The sequence below is a fragment of the Mustela putorius genome, unplaced genomic scaffold (assembly GCF_011764305.1).
Source record: "Mustela putorius furo isolate JIRA1106 unplaced genomic scaffold, ASM1176430v1.1 tig00002044_pilon_pilon_pilon, whole genome shotgun sequence".
Lineage (NCBI taxonomy): Eukaryota > Metazoa > Chordata > Mammalia > Carnivora > Mustelidae > Mustela > Mustela putorius.
Genome location: NW_025421931.1, coordinates 142,935 through 160,351, shown reverse-complemented (window position 1 = coordinate 160,351; position 17,417 = coordinate 142,935). Strand labels below are relative to the sequence as shown.

The 17,417-nt window shown below is 40.2% G+C and overlaps 1 protein-coding gene across 1 annotated transcript in view; it reads right to left on the bottom strand.

The window, feature by feature from the left end:
- The window catches only part of LOC123394225 (ankyrin repeat domain-containing protein 7-like), a 30,898-nt gene extending 17,039 nt beyond the window's left edge, over positions 1-13,859 (bottom strand). Inside the window, exons 1-6 of the mRNA XM_045087984.1 lie at positions 13,488-13,859; positions 11,262-11,376; positions 10,937-11,110; positions 9,339-9,445; positions 7,503-7,640; positions 5,339-5,406 (exon numbers count right to left, since the gene is read on the bottom strand). Coding sequence (XP_044943919.1) covers positions 5,339-5,406; positions 7,503-7,640; positions 9,339-9,445; positions 10,937-11,110; positions 11,262-11,376; positions 13,488-13,732 — 847 coding nt within the window. The 5' untranslated portion in view covers positions 13,733-13,859. The remainder of the gene's footprint in view (positions 1-5,338; positions 5,407-7,502; positions 7,641-9,338; positions 9,446-10,936; positions 11,111-11,261; positions 11,377-13,487) is intronic.
- Positions 13,860-17,417: the final 3,558 nt, after the last annotated feature.

Genomic DNA, 17,417 nt, shown 5'->3' with positions numbered 1-17,417 from the left:
TTCCAGTCACTGGATATTGTTGCTAATTAGCCAATCAGGAAAGGACATATAAAATAATGCCAACCTCAAAGCTAAAAAGAGACAACTGGGATCCTGGAGACATCACTGAACCATCAAAACAATACTGGTTCCTACCGTTTTAGTCACTGTTTGGTTTGGTTTGCTTTTTTTAGATTTATTTATTTGACAGAGAGTGAACGCGTGCAAGAGAGAGTGCACAAATGGGAGGAATGGCAGAGGAAGAGAATCGTCAAGCAGACTCCATGCTGAGCATGGAGCCCTGTGGGATGTGGGGCTTGATCTCATGACCCATGAGACTGTGACCTGAGCTAAAACTAAGAGTCAACGTGTAACTGACTAAGCCACCCAGGCGGCCCTGTTTTAGTCACTGTTATAAGTCACCTGTTATTTGCAGCTAAAAGCATTCGACCTGATACATTTCCCAAGGTCTACAGGGTAAGATCTACACCTTTCCATGGTACCGAAAAACTTTCATTAGCTTGCCTTAGCTAAGTATTCACTCATTCCAACCATTCCCATAGCACACTTTTTGCACCAGCAAAACTGAACTGCTCATAAGTGCTCCAAAGTTCACTCATACATCTGAGCGTCTGCACTGCTGTTCCCTCTGCAAAACATGTAATCTTGATGGACGTTCCTCCTGTTAAACATGGTTCTTCTGCTTATTTACCTGGCAAACTTACTACTCAGTCTGCATACTATCGACTTACATATTAAATACGAATAAAAAAAACGTAACAATGAGAATTATAAACACTAGGGGGCTCTGGCACATAGTAAGCATGGAATAAACTAAATAATTAAAAAATAAAGTAGTAAAAATAGAGTAGATAATAAAAAATGACAATGATAATAACAAACTCCTGGAGGGCAAGGATTGTGTTTTTTGAATGTCTGTATTCTACATCAGAGTGACAGTAGCTAAAAGACACTTGATAGTTATTTGCTAAGTGAACAAATGAAAATGAGTAAATTGCAAAACCGAACCAACCTACAGATTTTCTTTGATAAAAGTCTACTAAATTAAATGTTTCTTCATGCATTTCAGATTGTACAACACTAGGTGCCACATGTAGGGAGCAATGGTAGCATTTTTGTTATTGTGAACCATTTTTCTGCTTTTATTATAATCTGTTGAGCCTCAGCTGCCCCATTTGAATTTTTACTATGATAATCTCTTTACTAATGGCAACAGAGTATCGTGTTCTAACAAAATTACACTATCCGGGGGCGCCTGGTTGGCTCAGTGGGTTAAAGCCTCTGCTTTCGGCTCGGGTCATGATCCCAGGGTCCTGGGATCAAGTCCTGCATTGGACTCTCTGCTCAGCAGGGAGCCTGTTTCCCTTCCTCTCTCTGCCTGCCTCTCTGCCTACCTGTGATTTCTGTCAAATAAATAAAATCTTTTTTAAAAAAATTACACTATCATGACAATTATGCAACAAAAAGAAGAAAATATTGTTCTAATAAGGTCAACAGATCTCATTCTCTTTCAGTAGTGAGAAATGAGTAAATAGTTGTTAATGTTGAGATCTTGTTGATACAACAATATGTAAAAAAACCTATGCTTCTCAAGGCGTTTCTTTTCTGATTTCTGGACCATAGACGGTCACCTTTAAAGAAAAAAAAAAAAAAAAACAGTCTCACTGGTATTGCTGCATACTAGCTAAGTTTTGCAGTTCGTATTTTTTGCCATTTGTTTATGGTACCAGGAATGTATTGTAGAGTTCCAAGTTTTTAAGGATAGCTCCTTTTTTAATGAGACAAATCAGTATGTAATAATATTTACTAAATGTAATCCACTTGTAAAAATTAAAAGATCCATTTTCATAACAAGTTCAATTTGTTTTAATATGCTTAAAGAGGAAGTATAAAACATACTAACTTAAATATCTTTCTCTTATTTACACAAAGATATAAGGGATTTTATTTGACTATAATAATGAATTTCTTTTCAAACAATAATGTCTTGTATTTTAAATTGCCTAAAATTAACTTCCTTTTTTGTTGTTGTCCACACTGAGGTACATTTTTAAAAAATTATGTTCAGTAGCCAGCATATACTACATCATCGTAAGTTTCGGATATAGTGTTCAATGATTAATTAGCTGCGTATAACACCCAGTGCTCATCACGATATGTGCCCTCCTTAATACTCATCACCCAGTACCCGCATACCCCCTACCCCCTCCCTTCCGTAACCCTCAGTTTATTTCCTGGAGTCCAGTCTCTCTCATGGATTTGTTCTTATTGTTCATGACAGTATTTAAATTCTTAAATAATTCTGAATACTGGATTATTAAGAAAGATATTAAGGAGGTGGGAGGTTGGGGTACAAGGTGATGGGTATTATGGAGGGCACGGATTGCATGGAGCACTGGATGTGGTGAAAAAATAATGAATACTGTTTTTCTGAAAAATAAATTGAAAAAATTTTTAAAAAAAAAGAGTGTCTTTTTTACACTGTGTATTTTTTCCTGCTTTGTCGAAGATTAATTGACCATAGAGTTGAGGGTCCATATCTGGGCTCTCTACTCTGTTCTACTGGTCTATGTGTCTGTTTTTATGCCAGTACCATGCTGCCTTGGTGATCACAGCTTTGTAGTAAAGCTTGAAATCAAGTAATGTGATGCAGCCAGTTTTGTTTTTCTTTTTCAACATTTCCTTAGCAATTTGGGGTCTCTTCTGATTCCATATAAATTTTAGGATTATTTGCTTCAGCTCTTTGAAAAATACTGATGGAATTTTGATCAGAATGGACCTCTGATTGCTCTAGACAGTATACACATTTTAACAATGTTTATTCTTCTGATCCAATAGCATGGAATGGTCTTCCATCTTTCTGTGTCTTCGAGTTCTTTCATGAGTGTTCTGCAGTTCTTTGAGTACAGATCCTTTGCCTTTTTGGTTAGGTTTATTCCCAGGTATCTTATGGTTCTTGGTGCTATAGTAAATGCATTTGATTCTCTAATTTCCCTTTCTGTGTTTTCATTGTTAGTGTATAAGAAAGCCCCTGATTTCTGTACATTAACTTTGTATCCTGCCACATTACAGAATTGCCGTATGAGTTCTAGTAGTTTGGGGATGGAGTCTTTTGGGTTTTCCATATAAAGTATTATGTCATCTGCAAAGAGAGAGAGTTTGACTTCCTCACTGCCAATTTGGATACCTTTTATTTCTCTTTGTTGTCTGATTGCTGTTGCTAGGACTTCTAATACTATGTTGTACATGAGTGGGGAGAGTGGGCCTCCTTTTCATGTTCCTGATCTCAATGGGAAAGCTGCAAGCTTTTTCCCATTGAGGATGATATCTCCTGTGGGTTTTCCATAGACAGATTTTATGAAGTTGAGGAATGTTCCCTCTCTCCCTATACTTTGAAGCGTCTTAATCAGGAATGGATGCTGAGTTTTTTCAAATGCTTTTTCCTGCATCAACTGCGAGGACCTCTTCTATTATTGATTTGCTCTATCACATTGATTGATTTGCAAATGTTGAATCATCCTTGCAAGCCAGGGATGAATCCCACCTGGTCATGGTGGATAATCTTTTTAATGTGCTGTTGGATCCTATTTGCTAGGATCTTGTTGAGAATCTTAGCACACATAATCATCAGTGATATTGGTCTGAAATTCTTCTTTTTGGTGGGGTCTTTGCTGGCTTTGGGGATCTGGTTAATGCTGGCTTAGAGACAGTCTCTTCAATAAATGGTGCTGGGAAAATTGGACAGCTATATGTAGAAGAATGAAACTCAACCATTCTCTTACATCGTACACAAAGATAAACTCAAAGTGGATAAAAGACCTCAACATGAGACAGGAATCCATCAGAATCCTAGAGGAGAACATAAGCAGTAACGTCTTCAACATTGGCCACAGCAACTTCTTTCAAGATGTCTCCAAAGGCAAAGGAATCAAAAGTGCAAATGAAATTTTGGGACTTCATCAAGATCAAAAGCTTCTGCACAGCAAAGAAAAGAGTCAACAAAACAGAGAGGCAACCCATGGAATGGGAGAAGATATTTGCACATGACAGTACCCAGGATCTATAAAGAACTTCTCAACTCAGCACAGACAAAACAGATAACCATGCCAAAAAATGCGCAGAAGATATGAACAGACACTTCTCCGATGAAGACATACAGATGGCTATCATACACATGAAAAAATATTCATTAGCACTAGCCATCAGGGAGATGCAAATTAAAACCACATTGTGATACCACCTTACACCAGTTAGAATGGCCAAAATTAGCAAGACAAGAAACAACGTGTGTTGGAGAGCATGTGGAGGAAGGGGAACCTTCTTACACTGTTGGTGGGAATGCAAGTTGGTGCAGCCACTTTGGAAAATGGTGTGGAGTTTACTTAAGAAATTAAAAATAGAGCCTCCCCATGACCCTGCAATTGCACTCCTGGGTATTTACCCCAAAGATATAGATGTAGTGAAAAGAAGGGCCATCTATACCCCAATGTTCATAGCAGAAATGGCCACAGTCACCAAACTGTGGAAAGAACCAAGATGCCCTTCAATGGATGAATGGATAAAGAAGAAGCGGTCCATATTCACTATGGAGTATTATGCCTCCATCAGAAAGGATGAATACCCATCTTTTGTAGCAACATGGACGGGACTAGAAGAGATTATGCTAAGTGAAATAAGTCAAGCAGAGAGAGTCAATTATCATATGGTTTCACTTATTTCTAGAGCATAACAAATAACATGGAAGACATGGGGATACAGAGAGAAGGGAGTTGAGGGAAATTGGAGGGGGAAATGAACCATGAGAGACTATAGACTGTGAAAAACAATCTGAGGCTCTTGAAGGGGTGTGGAGTAGGAGGTTGGAGGATCCAGGTGGTGGGTATTATGGAAGGCACGTATTACATGAAGCACTGGGTAGAGTGCATACACAATGAATTCTGTTATACTGAAAAGAAATTTAAAACACAATAGAAAGATATTAAGAAAGAAAAAAAAAATAGGGGCTCCTGGGTGGCTCAGTTGGGTAAGCATCCTCCTTCAGCTCAGGTCAAAATCCCTGGACCCTGGGATTGAGTCCCACATTGGGCTCCCTGCTCATTTGGAAACCTGCTTCTCCCTGTCCCTCTGCCTTTGCTCTCTCACTTTTCTCTCTCTCTGTCAAATAAGTAAAATCGAGAGGTGAGGGAGAGAAAGAGAAAGAAAGCAAGAAAGTGAACTTATACAATTTACACATTCAGGTTTTTTTTTAATTTTCACACTGTTCTTTCATTATCCAAACTTTTTTACTCTGACTTCATCTATGTGACCACCAAAAGTACTTCACTCTGATAAGTCTTACCTGGGTTGTTATTTTGCGAAAAATTTTTAAGTCTTTCTTCTGTATGTTTGGCAATTGTTTGGTGATTGCTACATATAAAAAGGGTGATAAACAATGTTACTAATATGAAAAATATTTACCAAATATATCAAATTCATAAGTGTATTTGAAATAATATCAGAGCTAATATCAAAACTTAAAATACCCCATATAATTCAAAGTAAGGTGAACTAGTCATGAAGTAGTAATTTAGCAATTAGTAGTGTTAGCTTGCCATAGTGGAACGTGTTTTGAACTCAGTGGTCCTAACTCTCTAACCACAGCTATTTGCTCTTGGAGGAGCCACTTCTCTCTATCTCCAAGTCTTCCTCTATAAAACAGGCATCTTACTGCCTTATTTCACAATGTTGTTAAGAGGATTTAATGAAATATTTTACCCAAAACATGGCCTCTCTTGGGAAAGGTGATGCCCACCACTCCGAGAAGGTCAGTATGAGACCTTTCATCACCTCATAAGAAAAGGCACTCTGCAGGATTTAAATTAGGCTTGAGATACAGGCCTAGTAACAAAGGAGAAAGGAAAGCCCAGACTCTTCCTGTAGCATTATTTGAACCTCTTTAAGAGCTTAGAAGGGTCCCAACTATCATCTGCTAGCGTGATAGACAAGCAAAATCCTCAAGTGGTACTTCATTATGAAGGTCTGCACGAACATATGGGCTTCACGTAAGCCTTTTGAGTGTGAAGGGAAGGGTGTGTGTGGCTAAAGCCAGGGGGCCCGGCAGCCAGAACAGGGTGCTGGTGCCTTGGAATAGCAGCTGAGCATATAAGCATATGTCGTAAACTAAAAAATGTTGTAGCTTTGAAGTCTCATTGTGGGTCACCATGAAGACTGGGGAATGTGGATCAGCAAGGGCTTCCTGGGAGCAAAGGTCAATCATAACCAGACTGCAGGGGGGAAAAATTGCCTTCTAGAGAACAGGTCTCTATACAAAGTTATTTGCAGGGGTGCCAGGGTGGCTCATTCATTTAAGTGTCTGCCTTCAGCTCCATCATGATCTTGGGGTCCTGGAATTGAGCCCCACGTCTGGACCCCTACTCAACCCCTCCCCCTGCTCATGCTCATGCTCTTGCTCTCTCTCTCTCAAAGAATTAATTCTTTATTTTTCTTTCTTTCCTTTTTTAAGATAGTTATTTATTTATTTATTTGAGAGAGAAATGAGAGAGGGAGAGAGAGAAGATGAGAGGGGGGAGGGTCAGGAGGAGAAGCAGACTCCCCTCTGAGCAGGGAGCCCACCTGGGGGGACTCAATCCTGGGACTTCAGGATCATGACCTGAGCCAAAGACAGTCGCTTAACCAACTGAGTCACCAAGGCACCACACAGCAATATTGCAGCAATAGAATCAAAGGAAACAAGGCAATGATAAGAATGCCCTTTTTTCCCTCCAAATGACTTGAAGAAAGAGGATGGTCTCTTTGGTCTTTGGGAACTCTTTAGGTTCTTGGAAAATTCAAAGGGGTAGAATAGGAGATAAATCTCAAGGGAAGGGATAGGGTTTTCTACTAAACTGAGCATCTCAGGACCCAAGTAACTAGTTGGAGGGGGGTGATGTTGGGGCACCTAGGTGGCTCACTTGGCACTTGGTTAAGCATCTGCATTAGCTCGGGTCACAGTCTTGGGGTCCTGGGATTGAGACCCACATCAGGCTCCCTGCTCAGCAGGAAATCTGCTTCTTCCTCTGCCCCTACTCTGCCCCTCTCTGAAATAATTATAACTGAAATCTACATAGAAAGGAAAGGAGGAGAGGGAGGGAGGAGAGGGAGGAAGGGAGGGAGGGAGGCAGGAAGGAGTAGGAGGAGTAAACACACAAATGTAACATTCTTTGTACCCCATGCATAACAGTTATCCTTGGAATGAAACAGATACAGTTAGGATCCCTAAAGATAAAGGTCTCAATAGTCCTGAGATTAAAAAAAAAAAAAAAAAAAAAAAAAATGCACTCATTTCTAATGCTGACTACTCTAGCCATTGTCTTGGTTTCTGGCAAGTGACATGGGCTAACTCACTGCAGTCCCCAAATTGCCGGAATCAAACTACGAACGCTCATCTGTTACATAAGAACTAAGAGTTCAATTATTTTAAACTTCACTTTAGTAATAACTAACATTTTAATGTGAACACTTACCCATCAAATCCACTAAAAAGAGCATAGTCTCCTGCCGTCCATCCACGTTCATCTCGAGAAGAGGTATTAACACCTTGCTGAAGAAGAAGCCTGACTACATCTGGAGATGTCGAAGGTGCAGCAAGCATGAGGGCTGTTCTAAAATGACAGAGACATAACTTCACCCTTAGGAACTTAGGGTTATCTAAACAGCAAATGTCATATACTTTACCAGGTTAATATCTTGCCTGTCAGTACAGAATTGACCATTAACAACTTCAAGTGTTTATCTTTGTAAATTACCTCCATGGCTAAAATGAAAAGGCAAAAAAGAAGCCTCTTGTCCCACCTGGGTATGATAGTAGAAGTTGCTAGTTTAAAGTCATTTGATGAACAAGAAACTATGCTGAGGTCACTTAACAGAACGAGTGAAGATTCTAAAAAAAAAGAATTCCCCATTTTTTTCCTTAAGCTGATTCAGTGTATTTCCAAGTCTTCTAGAGGACAGGTCTGTATAAAAAGTTATTTGCAGGGGTGCCTGGGTGGCTCAGTGGGTTAAGCCTCTGCCTTCAGCTCTGGTCATGATCTTAGGGTCCTGGGATCGAGCCCCACATTGGCCTCTCTGCTCAGTGTGGAGCCTGCTTTCCCTCCCTCTCTGCCTGCCTCTCTGGCTACCTATGATCCCTGCCTGTCAAATAAATAAATAAAATCTTTTTAAAGAAAAGTTATTTGCAGGGGTGATTGGGTGGTTCAGTCATTTAAACGTCTGCCTTCAGCTCAGTCATGAACTTGGGGTCCTAGAAGTGAGCCCCATGTCTGGATCCCTGCTCTAACCCCTTCCCCTGCTCATCTCTCTCTCTCTCTCTCTCTCTCTCTCTCTCTCAAAAAAAAAATCTTTAAAAATTAAAAAAAAAAAAAAAAAAAGCTACTTGCAGGCTTAAAATAATAGCATTCATACTAACAGTAATAAAAGAGTCATAGTTGCAGTTAATGGTACTAAAATAAGCATGGTTAGGCACTAAATTAAATACTATATTATAAGATATTATTTACACACAACCCTTGAAGGATATATTATCCTTCTTTCCATATCAGAGAATGTATCAGAGTCACATATCCAGCAAGTAGGAAAGGAATTAAACCTAGTCTTGTGTCTATCTAAAGTCCATCTCTTTTCTCTTTATCATCAACCTATGATTTGTCCTCACAAAAAGAAAAATCTATTTGATTAAAGTTATCTTTCATCCTTCTACCCTTATCAATGAAAACTCTCTCTCTCTCTCTCTCTCTCTCTATATATATATATATATATATATATAAACATGAAAAAGGATGATAAGCCCACCCTATCTGGTAATAGTAATTAATAATCACTTAGGGATCATCTAACATCAGTATTCTTTTAAAAAAAAATTTAAAGCAAGGAGTCATCCAAAAGATAAAACAACTCCTATTTATGTTTAATATGCATCTTTTAAGGAAAATGTATGTTAAGTAGAAGTTTCTAAAAAAATACTATAAAAGGGTTAAGAAGTTTAATATTGTGTCATAAAATAAAAGGAGTGCACACTTTATAATAAAACTAATATGAAACCCTTTTAGGTAACATAAAATCATATGGCAGGAAAAAAAGGACTACAGATCACATCAGTCAATAATAGGAAGGAATATAAATTCTGCGTATACTGTTCTTCATGTTGCCCCATCAGAATAATTGCTTTCTGCCTAACTGATGACATGTCGACATTTTTCACTATATAATTATAAATGAATCCTCTTCTTATTAAGTTACTCTTTCTGACATAATTATTACCAGCCTAGGACAATATACGGTTAAAAAAAACACAACTACTGTACCTTTTAAACTTATCAACCACATGTACATCTGCTTTTTTTCTAATTAACAATTCCACCATTTCATGATTGTTTTCAATTACAGCAAGTAAAAATGGTGTGAATTCGACCTGTAAAAGTGAAAAAACTATTTGTAATTTACAAAATTACATACTTCCATACTGAATTTTAAAACCTATAAAGAATCCTCTAACCTTAAACACATATATAAGTACTCTCAAACCCCCCCCTTCTCCAGCCCTCCATCTTTCCCACCCCCTGCCACCACCCCTACCCTCCCCCCCCCCCCCCCCCCCCCTCACCCCCCCTTTCATCAGCTGCTCCTTCTCTTCGCAATAGCCCTCCACAGGGGACCTGGGTGGCTCAATCTGAGGGTCTGCCTTCAGGTCAGGTCATGAGCCCAGGGTTCTGGGATCCAGCCTCACGTCAGGCTCCCTGCTCAGTGGGGAGTCAGCTTCTCCTTCTCCCTCTGCCCCCACCCCTCTGCTCACGTCTCTCTCCCCCACTCTCATTCTCTCAAATAAATAAATATTTTTGAAAAAAATAAAATAAATTCAGTTAAATAGTCCTCCTCTACCTCTTCAACAGATTAACTGTAGTCATTCTCCAAATCTTACTTCAAACATTGACCGGTTCCAAGAATCTCGGCTTCTATCACAGTATTTATCACTCACTGTATACACTACTTATTTTTTTATTGCATTTATTGCATTTATTGTATTTCCAAAAAGTGCACTCAAGAAAAAAAAAATTAAAAAATAAAAATAAAGTGAAATCTTAGACAATGAAGTTATTTCAAAATATTTTCATTGAGGGAATGCTTGAGCTTCTACGTATGAAAAATTGACCCTATGTCAACCAACAGTGCTTCCTTAAGGGCAGTGGTAGGAGGTAAGACATGTCAAAGAAATAACAAATGGAAGAGTGAGTGCGGTCCCCCCCCTCGACTCCCCATGCACAGCTACTACGCCCTGAGGACCTACACAATGCTGAGCAGGAACTACTCTGTGAAATGGGAGACCCCAGTGCGGGACATGGCAGGCAGAGTGGCTATGAACACAAGTAGATGCCCCTGGAGGATGTCATGACCCGATACCCGTGCTCTCATCTTCAGAACCTTGGGGCCTGGAGTGCCCGGGGCCTGCAACCTGCTGCTTTCTCCTCCCACTCGCACTCACCCAAGTTACCCCACTGGGTCATGGTCTCCCACCCCTTCCCAGCAGCACCCGTTTCCTAAGCCCCTGCACAGCACCCAGCCTCCAGCATCACCTCACTCCCCTCAGGCCTTCAAGCCTTTGTGGGCTCTGAGCCCACCATCCACTCCCAAGCACTAATGGGAAGATTCTCCTCCTGGGGTGGAAGGCCGGCTGGGAAACAGAACTCTGCCCTTTCCATGGCCTTCATAGTTCTCTAGTCCTCCCTGCCCTGGCTTTGGAGTTGCTTCCCTGTTGACAGGACTTGATGTATAGAATTCAGTATTTATTATTTATTATGTATAGGAATAAATATGTAAATAAATGTTTTGTAGCTAAAAAAATTTATATATATATACATATATATGTTTTAAAATTTTAAATACTTTATAAATAATGTTGACGTACCTTGTTTCTTGCTTCAATATTTGCATGGAATAAAATCAGCTTCTCTACTATTGATGTGTTCTCACCAGCAACAGCATAGTGGAGGGCAGTATTGCCAAACTTATCCGTAAGATGTGGATTAGCACCATGTTCTAAAAGAATAGCTACACATGCCTCTTCCTGGTATTGTACAGCCTGTCAGTAGTATCCCAAGAAACAGAGTGTAAATTCTGGGAATTTAAAGCAAGCATGCTACAAACAATTAGTTACACTTAATTGCAATAGATTTTCATACTAAGTAATTAAATCAAATCCATCTCAGGCAGACACAGCTGCTACCACACACCTTCATTAGAGGAGTCCTATAGTCTCCATCATAGAGGTCAAGCTTGCATTTCCTCTCTACAAGAAAATCTACCATGTCGGCATGGCCGATGGTACAGGCCAGATGGAGAGGCGTCCTATGAAAGTGAAAGAATGTTTTAGGAAATTATAGTGCACGATTTCAAAACATGCAATTAATTCATGTAATTGTAAACTTTAAGTAGCATCTTATGCCTTTGACTCAAAAACAAAGATTTCATTTTCTTTTGAAGAAAGTACAATAATTATTAGTGATCATTCACCATACTAATAAAAGATCAGGCTATCTGACTAGGTAGAGCTTGACCTCAGGATTCAGCTCAACCTGGGTTTAAAATAGTTATGGCTCAGCCTTATCCTCAATTTCCTCATCAAAATAATGGAGATAAAAACAGTTATCTCATATTCCCTGCCTTGCTCAGTTTGAAGGTCATGTTACTCTTGACCTCAAGGGTCATGAATTCAAGCCTCCTGTTGGCTACAGAGATTACTAAAAACTAATAAAAATAAAGTAAAGGATAGTTATCTCACAAGACCTCATCACCATGCTTAAATGAGGATCTATGCAAAGTTTGTTTCATATTATTATTATGACTGTTACTATTGCTACTATTGTAAAAAGACAACACTCCCATTACGTAAAAGTGATACAATTATGCCTATTTCTCAGGTATGTTTTAAATATTCACAAGAATACTATATATCAATGATTATAGGAGGCTCATTTTGTCACCTTTTAGTATCTCTGACACTGGAATGTGATTTATCATTCAAAATGCCTTACAACTATAATTGGCAGAATTTTTTAAGATTTCTTATTGGTATACAATATGGTGGGGCATCACACAATCAATGTGCCTTACGTTAAATGAAATAATGGTATATACATACAACAGCTCTACTGCAGTTCTAGTCACATGGTTGGCATTTAAATAAATTTTAGTTCTTGAAAGCACTATGGGAAAAGAGGACTAAAATAACGAAGAATTCTTTTTAAGTAAATCTACAATCTGATTTTCAAGAAACTTTAAGCCAAAGGAAGCTCAGGATTCAAATAAACAGGAACAGTTTTATTTGTGTACACTATGTATATTATATATATTTTATATATGAAATAATATATATTTTATATATCTTATACATAAATATATATTTATATATGACATATTTTCATATACATTATATTCAATAATAAATGAAATTATTTTTTTTCATTTTATTAGATATTTAGATTTATAGATCATATGAAAATCAAGAATTACCAATTATCAATATTAGTATTTAATACCATTAGAAATAAATAAATAGCAGATATTTCTGCTACTGCAACAACAACAACAAAAAAACAAGACAAAGACAACTGCAGGCCTGTGGTCCTGACACAGGTGGGGATTTTCTAGGGGGACTTGAAGCCCCTGGACACCTAGGGGGACTCAAACCCCCTGGCTGCCTATGGGGACACAAACCCCCTGGCGACCTACCAGTGGAGGGAAGGGGCGTCCCCGCATCCACTCTAGCCCTGGGGAGCATGGCTGCTCCAGCTTCTCCCCGGTGGGCCATACCCTGGAGCTCCACAACCAGATAGACAGGATCCCGTGATCTTGCCTCCAGAGGCTTTTCCCAGAAATTCTGATGCTGGCTCAGTGCTCGTTGTTTGTTCCCGGACAATTCCGTAATCAAAGGAACGAGACTGATACAAAACGAAGAAGGTCAAGCAAAGCTTTATTTCGCGCTAAGCATCGACAATCAAACTGACCGCTCAGGGCTGTCTCTTGCAAAGAGAAGACCCCTCCCAGCCTGACAGACTTTTCTAGAGATCGTTTAGCCGGGCTATACACAGGTGACCAATGAGACTGTGATACACAGAGAAAACTGAACAATCATGCTAGGTCTGCAACACACAGAGAAAACTGCCCGGGCCCGGGCTTTCTATGTGTGACCAATTGAATTTCAATTTACCCTAGTAATATACGGATGGCCAACTGAATTTCAATTTACCCTAGTAGATATATGGATGGCCAACTGAATTTCAATTTACCCTAGTAGATATATGCGCACCCTACTGATTGGATTTCTTCACCTGGCCTGACCTGCCCCTGTATCTAGCCTTTGCAAGTAATTTCCTCTGGGAGGGGCGGGGTCAGTCTAAGTTCACTACATAAACACAAAATAACTCCCTCTGGCTAAGCAGGCCCTTAATGCCTATTACCTTTTCCTCTTGTCTCTTTTATTCACGTTCTTCCCACGCAGTAGCAACCGCTGCATTTTGAATATGTTGTCCATGACAGCAACTTTGTGGATCTTTTTGAGCTCTTTCACGCGGATGTTATACCGGGGCTGGGTCTCCGTGACTTCCTCCTTGTGAACCGATGCCCTCAAGTCATTCATCAGCTCCATGTCTAAGGTCGGGGTTGAACGCACCTTCGCAGTCCGGAAACCAAAAAACTTCTTCATTGCAAAGCCTAGAGGCTTAACCAACACTCCACTTTCCGCTCGTCTCTTCGCCGCTTCTAGACACCAGCACCAGTGCTAGAGATAAGCCAAAGGTACCGAGCAACAGTTAGGAATCTTGGAGCCCCTAACAACCGTAACCATGACGCCAAGCACAAATGCGCTTGCGCACCTCTGAATCCCGCGTGCCTGCGCCTGCGCATAAAGGGCAGCGCCTAAAGGTGCCCAAAGCGCATGTGCGAGGCCCAAGCCTCTCAGATCACATTGTGGCAGGGCCTCCGCTCGCCTCCCAGCTGGGGGCTACGGGGCCTCCGCTCGGCTCGCGGCTAGGGGCGGCGGGGCCTCCGCTCGGCTCGCCGCTAGGGGCGGCGGGGCCTCCGCTCGGCTCGCCGCTAGGGGCGGCGGGGCCTCCGCTCGGCTCGCCGCTAGGGGCGGCGGGGCCTCCGCTCGGCTCGCCGCTAGGGGCGGCGGGGCCTCCGCTCGGCTCGCCGCTAGGGGCGGCGGGGCCTCCGCTCGGCTCGCGGCTAGGGGCGGCCCGGCCTCCGCTCGGCTCGCGGCTAGGGGCGGCCCGGCCTCCGCTCGGCTCGCCGCTAGGGGCGGCCCGGCCTCCGCTCGGCTCGCCGCTATAAATCTGGATAATAATATTTTAAAGACTCTGAACACCTATAACAAACTAAGAAGTGTTTATTCATGAAAATTACTGAAGTTTGATTAGAGTTGTGTGAGTCTGTGCTGTGCTCTCAGTTCCCATGCCAGAAACCTGTCACTTAGAGAAGGGACTTGCCTGACCTGAGACAGAGTTAGTCTAAGAGGTGGCCTCCATGCTAAGCAGACAGGGTTCTCTAGCCTGAGGTTGCAATGCTGTTGGGGGAAAACAAGGTAAGAGTAGCAAGATACTCAACTGTAAGCTCTGAGAGGTCAGAGAGCCATCTCAATGTGATAAGCACTCCACAGAAGCTCCAGGTTTTTACCCAGGGCATGCAGTTGAACCTGAAGCTGGTTCAAGCCACCCACATACCCATGGTTGCCAAGCCATGCGCATACACGCAAAGAAGCAAAAAGCTTGTTAGAAAGCAAAAACCAGGCAGCCTTGAAAATGACCCAAATGTTGAATGGACTTAGAAGCCCACACAGATCCATCAGCAGAGGAGAAAGCATGAATAACGGGGTCTGCACACAACATCTGCCCAATCTTTGGCTAAATGTGAAAGGATGCAGACACAGCAGCAACATGTAGGAAGCAAGACTTAAAAATTTAAGAAATGAACAGAGACATCAATGGCTGCAGACTGCAGGAGAGACAGACTTCATAAATTTACTGGAGGCAAGTTATTAAGCAAAACAAGACAACCCCCTGGGGTGGAAATCAGAACCCCTAATTGCTACATCACCTGAAATTTAACAAGATTATAAAAAGACAAGAAAGGTGACCCTTACTACAAAAAGCATTAAGGAGAAACCCATCTAAGTATTTCCAGATGGTAGATTCAGCAAAGATTTAAAAGATTGAAAAGCAGCTACATGGACATGGTCAAAGACTAATGGAAATAGTGTTGAAAACCATGATGAAAATGACACAACACATGAAGAGTCTCAATAAAAAGATATACAGGGGTGCCTGGGTGGCTCAGTGGGTTAAGCCTCTGCCTTCAGCTCAGGTCATGATCTCAGGATCCTGGGATCGAGGCCCACATTGGGCCTCCTGCTCCGCAGGGAGACTGCTTCCCCCTCTCTCTCTGCCTGTCTATATGCCTACTTAGGATCTTTCTGTCAAATAAAAAAATGTTTAAAAAATAAAAAAAAAAAAAGATACAAAGTAAAGAATTGAATGTGAACTTAGTGCTGAAAAATACAGCACCTGCAATCGAAAATTGCAACTGATTTGAGATGACAGAAGAATCAGTGAACTTGAAGAATCAGAAATTAATCTCAAGCAGAGAGGGAGGAAAAAAACAATGAATAAAATGAACAAAGCCAGAGACCAGATCAACGATAAGTGTACCAACACACATGTAAGGAGACCCCCAGAAGGAAGACAGAAAAGGATTAATATATTGGAAGAAGTAATTGCCAAAAATTGCTTAAATTTGATGAAAATCTAATTTGCAGATCCTTGAAGCCCAGTAAATCCGAACTAGGAAATAGAAAAGCACATCCACACCTAAACATATCATGGGTTCAAACTGCTAAAATCAAGGATAAGTAAACAAAAACAAAACCTTGAAATCTGCAAGAGAAAAAAACCAATCTATCACAAAAGGAGACCAAAATTATGATTAACAGCTGACTTCTTACAAAAAAATAAGGGGAGCTAGGAGTCTATGGGATAACATAAATCAAAATAAAAAAAAATAATGGAAGCTAGGAGTCTATGGAATAACATAATCTAAATGATTAAAGATTTTAAAAAGGCAACCATGTATTCTATATCCAGTAAAACTATTCTTAAAAAAACAAAGGCAAAAATAAATGACATTTCCAGAAAAAAGACTGTGGAAATAAGAGTCTATAAAGCACTAGTTATGTCACTGTATTGTTGAGCTGCTGTAACATGCACAGATATAACATATGGCACTAGGAGCACAGAGAAGAAAATGAGATCTACTGAAACAAAGTTCCTACATTTGACCAGAATTAGAGTAGACTGACAAGATGCACACAGTCATACCTAGATCAATCACTAAGACGTAACTCAAAAAAGGACGAACAGAAGGATCTCTTGAGATATGAGAAAAAAAACAGGAAAGAAAAAAAAAAAAAAAATGGGAAGTGTAGAAACAAGTATATCAAAACTAAATCTGAATTAACTAAACACTCCACTCAACAGAGATTGTCAATTGGATTTAAAAAAAGCAAGATTGATAAAGAACTTGTGTTCAGAATATATGATCTCTCACACCACATAATAAGACAACCCAAAAGGTATGTGTTTTGGTGAGTGCTGTGAAGTGTGTAAACCTGGTGATTCACAGACCTGTACCCCTGGGGATAAAAATATATGTTTATAATATTCAAAAAAAAAAAAAGACAACCCAAAAGGGACAGTGAGGGTGCTCTGAATGGATGTTTCTCCAAAGAAAATATACACACGGCCAATAAAACAGGAGAGGATATCACTAGTGTAGATAACCGTATGTTAATCCATGAGATATTATTTCATTCACACCAGAATGACTCTCTAAGAATGACATTTTAATCAAAATGACTATAAGAATATGCTGTAGAAGATACGGAGAATGATGCATTTCATCAGGTCCGTAAAAAGGTAAACAGAAACTTACTACATGACCCAGCAATTTCTACCCGAGAAGTCTGTCTAGGAAAAATAAAAACATGCATCCACACAAAGACATGTATACACACAGGGAGAAGGAAGGAAGGAGAGAGGGACAGGGAAGGATGAAAGAGGAGAGAAAGGGGAAAGGGAAGTGGCCAATTAAAAAATGGGATAATGAATCTGGACCAAAGTTTGGAATTTAGATCAAGTTTGAAATTAGATCAAGATTTAAAGCTACCAAAAAAAAAAAAAAAGAGAGAGAGAGAGAGGCAAGATACGGTATAGCAAACTACCTCTATCAACTTCTTCAATGAAGACCATATACAGCTTAAAAGTTATTAGAAAACTGTAGGTAATTTTAATAAAATCACTTCAAGAATATAATCTGGTTGTAAGGCCAATACAATGAGC